The following is a 10478-nucleotide window of genomic DNA, read 5'->3' as shown; positions in this document are numbered from 1 at the left end:
CTCCTAAACGACTTTTGTCAATACACGCTCGCCTGCTGCTGGTAGCTCTTTGGCTCCGTGTTCTTCGCTTCGAGCGGCGTCCAGCTGCTCCCGTACTTGGTCTAACGACCCAATACAAAGATAAATTCCCATATTCGCACTATCGGTGTATCATTATGAATTTCCGGTAGAGGGAAATATTACCGAGAGATGCTTTGTATTTCTCTAGTTCGGCATTAGCAGAAAGCAGCTGGCGCTGACACTTTTCTAGTTCTTGAGCTAGCTGGGTGTTCTTCTCCGTAAGCACCTGGTTGTACATTGATCCTTAAATCAGCTGTTTCAACTCCTTTAAGTCTCGGGGGCTACTGGCATATAGTTATCATAGTCAGACAAAACAAATTTACCTGCACATCTTTCAAATGTTGCTTTGCGGCCCTGTTAATTCCATCTCGGGCAGCTCAGATGTATGCATCGGCCGAGCTGAATGTGTTAAATGACTCTTCTGAAAAGCCAGGGTCTTGTAAAATGGCCCGGCGGCTCCGATGATTCATGGCACTCTACACTTCCGAGTTGGTGACGGACACATCGTCCGAGTCCTCGGCTGGGGGACAGTCCGGTATCACCCCCGCATCAGCCCTCATCTTCACGGCAGGATTTGAATCCTGGCTGCGGGAAGTACGGCCGCTTGAACCTCCGGATATAGTCCGGCGCACCTTTCTCCTGACACATGGAAAATGGGTAGGTCACTGTTGGACGTTACTGTTCAGGTGCATGTTGACGAATTCGTACCTCTTTGATGAAGGTACGACCATGTCTTCGTTTGCTTTCCTCTTGGAAGACTCGCCCGGAGTAGGGGACGCCTTCTTCGGAGGAACCCTTGGACCGGTACGTCACGCTGAACCCTTCCCCTTTTGAGCACAGGATAGTGCGGTGGGTAAGAAGGAAGGAGAGATTTCTTTTGAATAAGGTGTCTTCAGATCACTTACGTGTGAAGCTGGGAGGAGGCTGGGGTAGTCGGCGATAATACGTATATATGTACCATCGTAGCTCATCTGATAGAACGTTCCCTCCTCAAGCTCCAGGAATATGTCCAGGTCTTCTTCATATCCGGGGTCAAGATCCCGGTTGCGATTCTCCGGCTGAGGGGCAGGGTCATGGATCCCCTCGATAGCCTTTCGCCATTCCTATTATGAGCAGATAAGATGCTGCCTGTCAACAAATGATTCAAGGACAAGATAAATTAAGTGAAGCCGAACCTTACCCAGCTGGGAGGATTGTACATGGAAAGTCCGTCTCGATGTTGGAGACGGCTGAACTCCTCCTTCTTCCCTTTATACAGCTCGGCCAGGATCTTGGCTAGAGCGGCGGGGGTCTTTGGTCCTTTTCGGCCATAACGTGAGGCGTCATCTTCTCCGTTATAGTGCCACATGGGCAGTCCTCGGTATTGGAGTGGCTGGACACCCCGCGTTATGGAAATTGCCATCACTTCGACTATTGACAATCCGGACTGGGCAAGCGTTTTAATCTTGCCCAGTAGCAAGCCGATTTTTGCGCTATCCTCTTCCTCGAGGCTCCGAGGATGCCAGCTGTGGCGCTTCTTCAGCGGAGCATTTGAAAACTCGGGGAGGCCTATGCGGACGGGGTCAGGTAGAGCGATGTCGTCAATGTAGAACCATTCAGAAGACCACTCTTCAGGAGCTTTCTTCGACGTACCGGACAGATATCCGGTCCCGGCAATGCGCCACACTTCGGCTCCTCCCACTTCAAAGATTGATCCACCTTGATTACTAGGGACGAGGCGGAATAATCTTCTCCATAAATCAAAGTGGGCCTCGCAACCCAGGAATAGTTCGCATAGGGAGACATAACCCGCAATGTGGAGGATGGAGCCAGGGGTAAAATTGTGCAGCTGGAGGCCATAGTACTCTAGCAATCCTCGGAGGAATGGGTGAATTGGAAACCCCACCCCCTTAGCAGATAGGGGACGAAGCATACCCGTTCTCTCACAGACGGATTGGGAGAATGCTCTGCCTGGGTTTTGCCATTGAAGGAGGCCAACCCTGCTCGAACAGGCACTACAAGAAATATGTCAACTTGCGACCATTACTATTGGTCACTGAAAGGTCATTGTTTTTCATTTGCGGCCTTTTTGTGACCAAAAACAGAAGGTCAAAAGCTGGCGGTCGTAAACTGAAACTAACGACCCTCTCTGTGAGAAGGTCGTGGAATTCCACGACCAAAACAAAACGTTATTTATTCTGTGACCTTCTGTTTTGGTCGCTAGCTCTCTGCCCAAGCCACGTCGGATCCGACGTGGCAATTTGACATGGCAAAATTGTGACCAATTGAAAAGGTCGTTGATAAGATTCAGCCCGGTCCATTCACTGTTTTACATGGGCCAAGCCCAACAATTCAGCCTATTTATTGTTTTTTCAGATGAATTTTTGGTCGACTACATGGGCCTGGCCCAACAATTCAGCCCTGTTAATTTCTTTGCCTATCCCTTCTAACAACATATTTTCTATTTGTCATGTATTATTTTGGATCATTTCCTTCTCTTTTTGTCATGTGTTTTTCTGGGCCGTTTCTTTGCTGGGCTTCTCACGTTTTCCCCTCAGAAATAACTGTGCAATATATCTTGGGCCCAGCCCAGTTCGGAAATAACTGATCAAATCCAAAAAATATTATGCCATTGACATTACAACATATCACACCACAAGCTATCTTGGGCCTAGCCCAGTTCTGATACATTTTCAAAGCAACATGCAATGTTATAGGAGCCCAAAATATAATATTGCTTGTATTACAACCATTCATTCTAGCAATACATATCTTTACATCCCAGGAACAGTAAGTGCCAAACAGAACTATTCTACGACAAAGAAAATTAAAACAGAAGTTTAGATGATAAGACAGAATAAAAGTTCATATTGTCCTCCTCCTTCAATATTTGAAAACCTCATTTCACCTTGCAATAGATCAATCATGAGTGAGAAACTATGCAGCAGCAAAAAAATGTTCAGATGATGCAAAAAGTAGATAATAAAATCACTAGCAACAATTAATATGGTTTGGATCAAGTCTCAAGAATATTACAGTACTACAGATACACTATATTCATGTACAATTTTAGATACACTATATTAATGATCAAATCTCAAGCATAGTACTAGTAGTTCTACACATTTGCACCACATATGTAACTTGCTGTAGATAGACTATATTCATGTACATAACAGTTTCAGTTAATAATAATTATCTAAAAAAGTTTCATTTAGTGTGTGTGCTCAGACAAGAAAAACATTACAAGTAATTAATCGCTACTCCAAAACAAGCAAACATGCTACTGATGCATGACAATATGTGTCAAAGTGTTTCTGCAAGAAGTTACTCCTAATGCTACTGATGCAAAACTACTCCTAATGGACTGCTGCAGCTATACTGCAAGAAGTTCCAGCTATACTCCATGTATTGTTGTCCAGGAGTATTCCAATTCATCTTTAAAAAATGTTCAAACACTGACTGAAAAAGGAATGCAAAAAGAAATGCAGTACCCAACTGTACTCCAGTGGAGAGCATCCGCCCAAAAGAAAACAAATAGAATGGCTGAAAAATTACTCCAGTTTACACTCCTCTTTTAGCAGTACAGATTATAGCTAATGCAACATCACGGGAGATGATGCCTAGGAGTATTTGCAAATGATATAGCATCAAGGAGTAGCATAACATGTTTTAGCAGTATAGGTTATAGAGTAAGCAAGCAAGCAAGCAATCATGGGAGATGATGCTACCAGTTAATATCAGCACATGACAAGACAAAAAGCATGGCATCAACACAAGCATCAACAGCATACTAACACCTAAACTGATACTAAATTGATGGAGTCCCATCCATCCATGAGAGAAGAAAGTGCCTTTGGTTGATAAAGAGAAGAGAACACTTCCTCTTGCTGGGATCAAACCAGAGGATACCAACCCATCCACCAATTTGCAGGTTGTGTGGCTCAAGGTCATGGTGCCGGACACCGCATCCGTGGCAAAAAGCAACACCCTTGCAAGCTGGTACACCATGATCTACATGCACAATACCAGCAAGTTCACCAACAACGAATCAGTCAATCAAACGCCGTCGGCACATTCAAACAACCACCTCGCATGCAAGATCTAGAAAACGAATGACAAACGAACGCACAATAACTTACCGACTCGCTCAAGCTCTTCCACCTCCCACCGGTTGCTTTGCCTACCTGGATAAAATTTTTACAGCGGAAGCAACTAATCAGCTCCACCATCATGACCCAATATACATCACCTGGCAGATTAATTTCTACTGTGTACACGTTGGTATAGAAAGAAAATCGGGAGTGGGAATTAGTCTATGTAAGAAACTTACAGCAGCGACAGACTTGTTCATGGGGTTTTATGCTTGAAATCCTTGCGGAACTCACCCTTGATGGCAACCAATCAACAAAAAGCAGGTTCAGAACAAGGGCCTCCCGGGAACCATGGGGAAACAACAACGGAAAAATAGAATCTGACGAAGGAAGCAAGGGGAGGGGAAGGACATGACGTACATGAAGACGAAGAAGGCCTCGCCCACGTCCTTCTTGCCGGCAGCCCCTGCGCGTGAGGTGCGCCTTGGCGCTCGCGGCCTTCGCGTACCTGCCAAAAGACCCATTCAGAATTCAGATCACACCTACACACGGCGAACCATTGAAATTCGAACCAACTCAAAACAGAGCAGGCCTTGTGAAATATTTGTTTCCTAGAGGAGATATTAGTTTTGAACCTCACAATGTACAAAGATCGCACCTACACTCATTGATTTCAAATGTACAAACAAATCCATATCACTACACCTCACAAATTATACTTGCTAATTCCTGAACATTCTTTTCTTTCAAGGCAAGCCACATTGTAAGTAAAGGAGATAGTGGGCTGTCATGTCTAACATAATTTGGGGAGACCACCGCTGCTAAATATTGTGGTCGACATCAATGGAACACCGGCTGTCCTGGAAAATCAATATGCCTAGAATACTTTTTCTGCTATGAAAATAAGAATAATTGTTTCTATGGGAAATCTAGATTAGAGAAAACTTCAGTTCTTCTGCTCTCTCATTGGGATGATTGGGTGCCCTAATTTGCTCATTGGACAACTCTCTCTAGCTGCGAGATAGTATATTTTTTGCTTCTCTACTCTACTATGCATGCAGTGCAGGTATGGTAGGTCAGGGCCACCTAGCTAGCTATGCTCGACATTGCTTGGTTGAACAAAAAACAAGATGTTATGATTCAGCAGTGTACTTGATATTTGGCAAGTATGGTTTCTTGCATACAAGTGAGGAAGAGCAATGTACAAGATAAATCATTTTATACGAAGCCTTTTTTGCTAGCCATTTTGCGATCTACACAACAGTTACACACACACAGCAAGTAAAATGTGTACTGAAGCTGGGAATTTCCAACCCACCTGAGCCATTGTTGAAGTATACAATGAGAATAATCACTCCCTGCAACCAAACAAACAGCGGTAGAAGTGTCGTCAGCATTCAGCAGCCAAACAGGCGTACAAGCCCAAACAACTGCATCAGCACTCCTACGAGAGGGAGATGGGGGAAAAGTGATTACCAGGACAAGCAGTGCCATGGTGATCACGGAGGGCAAGCGCGACTTATGGTGGAGCAAGCTGGCGATGGTGGTCTCTCCCCTATGCTTCTCATGTGACATCACAAGTAGAGGCGTCTGCTATCTCTGTGGAGTACAACACCTCACTCCTCGGCGGCCTCCTTCCTTCCATCCCGCTGTCTCTTCTCCCCCTTCCTGCTAGGCTAGGAAGCTCTATGGCGTCGGTAGCGGCTGAGCAGAAGCAGGAGGAGGAAGCCGGCATGCGAGCACCTCCGTTGAGGCCATTGACGATGGTGCAAATCCGCCTCGTTTTGGCCGCCGCCTGATGCGAGGTGAGGAAGAGAGGATCGGTACGGAGCAGGCCATGGCGACCTCCATCGAGGCCCAAGTCGAAGAAACCATGGGCAACCATGGCAGATCTGGTTGCGCCATGGCGGCCGCCTGACCAGCTCGCTCGGATTCCTACCTCTTCTCTTCCTCTTCTGGTCAGGGTAGGGAAGGGAAGGGTACTGGAGAGGGTACGGGAGTGGCGGCTGTCGGGGAGATACCGGAGGCCATGGCCACCGACCGGATGTGAGGGGTTCGGCAGTGTGTGGCGGCGGCTGCAATGTGGGAGGGGATTTGTCTATGAACTGAATCGAATCGGGGTTGGGTTGTGTTGAGGAGCAAGGGAGGGAGGTCACCGGTGGTGATGGGGTTAGGTCATCGGTGGGGGCGGGGTTGGGTCTCGACGGCGGGATTGGAGATGAATCGGGGGTGGGGAGGGCGCGGATCCGGAAGCAACGCGGTGGATCTGGCTGCCGCCTCCGCCTGACCTGCTGCTGGTCGACCGGGAGATAAGGTGAGGAGGGGGTTTCATGGCGGCGGTGTGGGAGGAGGGCGTAGGCGGCAGCGGCGGCGGGGATGTGGTGGAGGTGGGTGGCGGCTGCGCGAGGGGAGGGGAGGGGAGGGGAGAGGTGGATCGCTAGGGTTAGCTATGCGAGAGAGGGGGGTTTGCTGTGTGACAGTGAGAGAGAGAGAGAGCGGAGGGGTGGATGGATGGATGGACGGACAGATGTTTGCCATGTCACTGATCCATGCCACAGCTGGTTCGACCAATTAGAATTAAGCATTTTTTGTTTTCTCTCTTATAGTTTGTAATCTCTTATTCAGGCAAACATTTAACCTCTTATAGTTAGTTCAAATAAACCAATATTTTGTACATGTGTGTATTTAGGGATGACAAACAAAGTCGATTTGGGAGGTTTTCATTTTCTTTGCTCGAAAGAACCATTTTCCATTTTCTGAGTGCCTGAAATGTGTTTTTTTGTGAAGGAACTACCATACATTTGTTGCAAAATGGCACTATATCATTTTTCTAAAATATTAGTCCATATTTAATGTATAATTGACCAAACGGTTGGGTGTCAAAAGTTTTTATCCACCTCTGGTGAAAAAGACAAATTCCCGTTGATTCAGTAGGAAGTGGGTCAAATTTGAACTGCAGCAGCCTCCTAGTTTGCTCATTACTTTTCCACAAATCATTTCTAGGTACATAAGTATCTATTTAATCAGAGAAACATCAAAAGTTTTTCAAGATTCAGCCACTAGCTAGGAACGGTCAAGCCTGCCGTTTTGACCGCATTTTGAAACGGGCATAAAAAATTTAAAAAAATCAAAAAATTGGAAAAGCTTCGCATTGTGTCATTACATGTGACCAAGTTACGAGGAAAAATAATAAACTTGTAATACGACAATTATTTTAAAAAAGTGTTCTCAGAATGAGCTATCATGCATGAAGATTCATAACTTTCAAGCCAAATGATCAATCTTATGGCCACATTCATGACATAGTTTGTTCAAATGATCTCATATTGTGCACAAGTGTGCATCTTGAAATTCCAAACAATGTTTCCTAAGGAAGTTTTCATTTCCTTTGCACGGAAAATTCATTTTCCTTTTTCTGAGTGCCCGAAATGAGTTTTTTTGTGAAGGGCCTACCATATATTTGTTGCAAAATTGGACCAAATCAATTTTCTAAAATACTAGGTCATATTGAATGCACAATTGACAAAATGGTTGGGTGTCAAACATTTCGATCCACCTGTGGTGAAAAAGACAAATTCCGCCGATTCAGTAGGAACCGAGTCAAATTTGAACTGCAGCTGCCTCATAGTTTGCTCATTATTTTTTTCCAAAAATCATTTCTAGGTACATAAGTATCTATTTAATCAGAGAAACATCAAAAGCTTTCCAAGATTCAACCACTAGTTAGGAACGGTCAAGCCCACCGTTTTGACCACATTTTGAAACGGGCATAAAAAATTCAAAAAATTGGAAAAGCTTCGCATTGTGGCATTATATGTGACCAAGTTATGAGGAAAAATAATAAACTTGTAATACGGAAATTATTTTAAAAAAGTGTCCTCAGGAATGAGTTATCATGCGTGAAGATTCATGGCTTTCAAGCCAAATGATCAATCTTATGGCCACATTCATGGCATAGTTTGTTGAAATGATCTCATATTGTGCATAAGGGTGCATCTTGGAATTCCAAACAATGTTTCCTAAGGAAGTTTTCATTTCCTTTGCACGGAAAATTCATTTTCCTTTTTCTGAGTGCCCGAAATGAGTTTTTTTTGTGAAGGACCTACCATATATTTGTTGTAAAATTGGACCAAATCAATTTTCTAAAATACTAGGCCATATTGAATGCACAATTGACAAAATGGTTGGGTGTCCAAAGTTTCGATCCACCTATGGTGAAAAAGACAAATTCCACCGATTCAGTAGGAACCGGGTCAAATTTGAACTGCAGCTGCCTCATAGTTTGCTCATTATTTTTATCCAAAAATCATTTCTAGGTACATAAGTATCTATTTAATCAGAGAAACATCAAAATCTTTCCAAGATTCAACCACTAGCTAGGAACGGTCAAGTCCACCGTTTTGACCACATTTTGAAACGGGCATAAAAAATTCAAAAAATTGGAAAAGCTTCGCATTGTGGCATTATATGTGACCAAGTTATGAGGAAAAATAATAAACTTGTAATACGGCAATTATTTTAAAAAAGTGTCCTCAGGAATGAGTTATCATGCGTGAAGATTCATGGCTTTCAAGCCAAATGATCAATCTTATGGCCACATTCATGGCATAGTTTGTTGAAATGATCTCATATTGTGCACAAGGGTGCATCTTGGAATTCCAAACAATGTTTCCAAAGGAAGTTTTCATTTTCTTTGCACGAAAAATTCATTTTCCTTTTTCTGAGTGCCCGAAATGAGTTTTTTTTGTGAAGGACCTACCATATATTTGTTGCAAAATTGGACCAAATCAATTTTCTAAAATACTAGGCCATATTGAATGCACAATTGACAAAATGGTTGGGTGTCCAAAGTTTCGATCCACCTATGGTGAAAAAGACAAATTCCACCGATTCAGTAGGAACCGGGTCAAATTTGAACTGCAGCTGCCTCATAGTTTGCTCATTATTTTTATCCAAAAATCATTTCTAGGTACATAAGTATCTATTTAATCAGAGAAACATCAAAAGTTTTCCAAGATTCAACCACTAGCTAGGAACGGTCAAGCCTGCCGTTTTCACCGCATTTTGAAACGGGCATAAAAAATTCAAAAAATCAAAAAATTGGAAAAGCTTCGCATTGTGGCATTATATGTGGCCAAGTTACGAGGAAAAATAATAAACTTGTTATTCGGCAATTATTTTAAAAAAGTGTTCTCATGAATGAGCTATCATGCGTGAAGATTCATGGCTTTCAAGCCAAATGATCAATCTTATGGCCACATTCATGGCATAGTTTGTTCAAATGATCTCATATTGTGCACAAGGGTGCATCTTGGAATTCCAAACAATGTTTACTGAGGAACTTTTCATTTTCTTTGCACGAAAAGTTCATTTCCCATTTTCCGAGTGTTCGAAATGAGTTTTTTTTGTGAAGGACCTACCATATATTTGTTGCAAAATTGGACCAAACCAATTTTCTAAGATACTAGGCCATATTGAATGCACAATTGACAAAATGGTTGGGTGTCAAAAGTTTTGGTCCACCTCTGGTGAAAAAGACAAATTCCACCGATTCAGTAGGAACCGGGTCAAATTTGAACTGCAGCTTCCTCATAGTTTGCTCTTTATTTTTTCCAAAAAACATTTCTAGGTACATAAGTATCTATTTAATCAGAGAAACATCAAAAGTTTTCCAAGATTCAACCACGAGCTAGGAACGGCCAAGCCCGCCGTTTTGACCGCATTCTGAAACGGGCATAAAAAATTCCAAAAAATAAAAAAATTGGAAAACCTTCGCATTGTGTCATTATATGTGACCAAGTTTCCAAGAAAAATAGTAAACTTGTAATACGACAATTATTTTAAAATGTGTTCTTAGAAATGAACTATCATGCGTGAAGATTCATGGCTTTCAAGCCAAATGATCAATCTTATGGCCACATTCATGGCATAGTTTGTTCAAATGATCTCATATTGTGCACAATGGTGCATATTGGAATTCCAAACAATGTTGCCTAAGGGAGTTTTCATTTTCTCTGCACGGAAAATTCATTTTCCATTTTCTGAGTGCCCAAAATGTGTGGAGGACCTACCATATATTTGTTGCAAAATTGGACCAAATCAATTTTATAAAATACTAGGCAATATTTAATGCATAATTGACAAAATGGTTGGGTGTCAGAAGTTTTTATCCACCTCTCGTGAAAAAGACAAATTTTCGCCCATTCAACAGGAAAAGTGTCCAATTTGAACTGCAGCTGCCATATAGTTTGCTCTTTTTTTTTCCAAAAATCATTTCTAGTTACATAAGTATCTATTTAATCATAAATACATGGTTTGGTGGTGATACGTCGTGGTTTGGACGGT

At 42.9% G+C, this 10478-nt stretch overlaps 1 protein-coding gene across 3 annotated transcripts; it reads right to left on the bottom strand.

Annotated features, from left to right (window-relative positions):
- Positions 1–2644: 2644 nt before the first annotated feature.
- Positions 2645–6543, bottom strand: LOC125548788. Of its 3 annotated transcripts, none has more exons than XM_048712339.1 (6): positions 5610–6543; positions 5452–5491; positions 4554–4641; positions 4373–4428; positions 4182–4226; positions 2645–4053 (listed from the first exon to the last, which is right to left on the bottom strand). In XM_048712339.1, exons 1-6 carry the CDS (start codon positions 5706–5708, stop codon positions 3851–3853), a joined length of 531 nt encoding a protein of 176 aa, XP_048568296.1. In that variant the 5' UTR covers positions 5709–6543; the 3' UTR covers positions 2645–3850. The 3 variants fall into 3 exon arrangements, with proteins under 3 accessions (XP_048568296.1, XP_048568290.1, XP_048568299.1); XM_048712333.1 differs by having other exon boundaries at positions 4182–4222; XM_048712342.1 differs by lacking the exon at positions 4373–4428 and having other exon boundaries at positions 4182–4222.
- Between the last annotated feature and the right edge of the window lie 3935 nt (positions 6544–10478).

This window comes from Triticum urartu, chromosome 1, assembly GCF_003073215.2.
Source record: "Triticum urartu cultivar G1812 chromosome 1, Tu2.1, whole genome shotgun sequence".
Lineage (NCBI taxonomy): Eukaryota > Viridiplantae > Streptophyta > Magnoliopsida > Poales > Poaceae > Triticum > Triticum urartu.
This window is presented reverse-complemented; position numbering and strand designations above follow the sequence as displayed.

Excerpts from the sequence above, each read along its gene's own strand:
- LOC125548788 (XM_048712333.1), bottom strand. The coding sequence starts at position 5,708 with ATGTCACATGAGAAGCATAGGGGAGAGACCACCATCGCCAGCTTGCTC. Across the intron at positions 5,492-5,609 it reads CCATGGCACTGCTTGTCCTG|GGAGTGATTATTCTCATTGT; the intron begins GTAATCACTTTT and ends GTTTGGTTGCAG. Across the intron at positions 4,223-4,372 it reads TGAACAAGTCTGTCGCTGCT|GCAAAGCAACCGGTGGGAGG; the intron begins GTAAGTTTCTTA and ends TTATCCAGGTAG.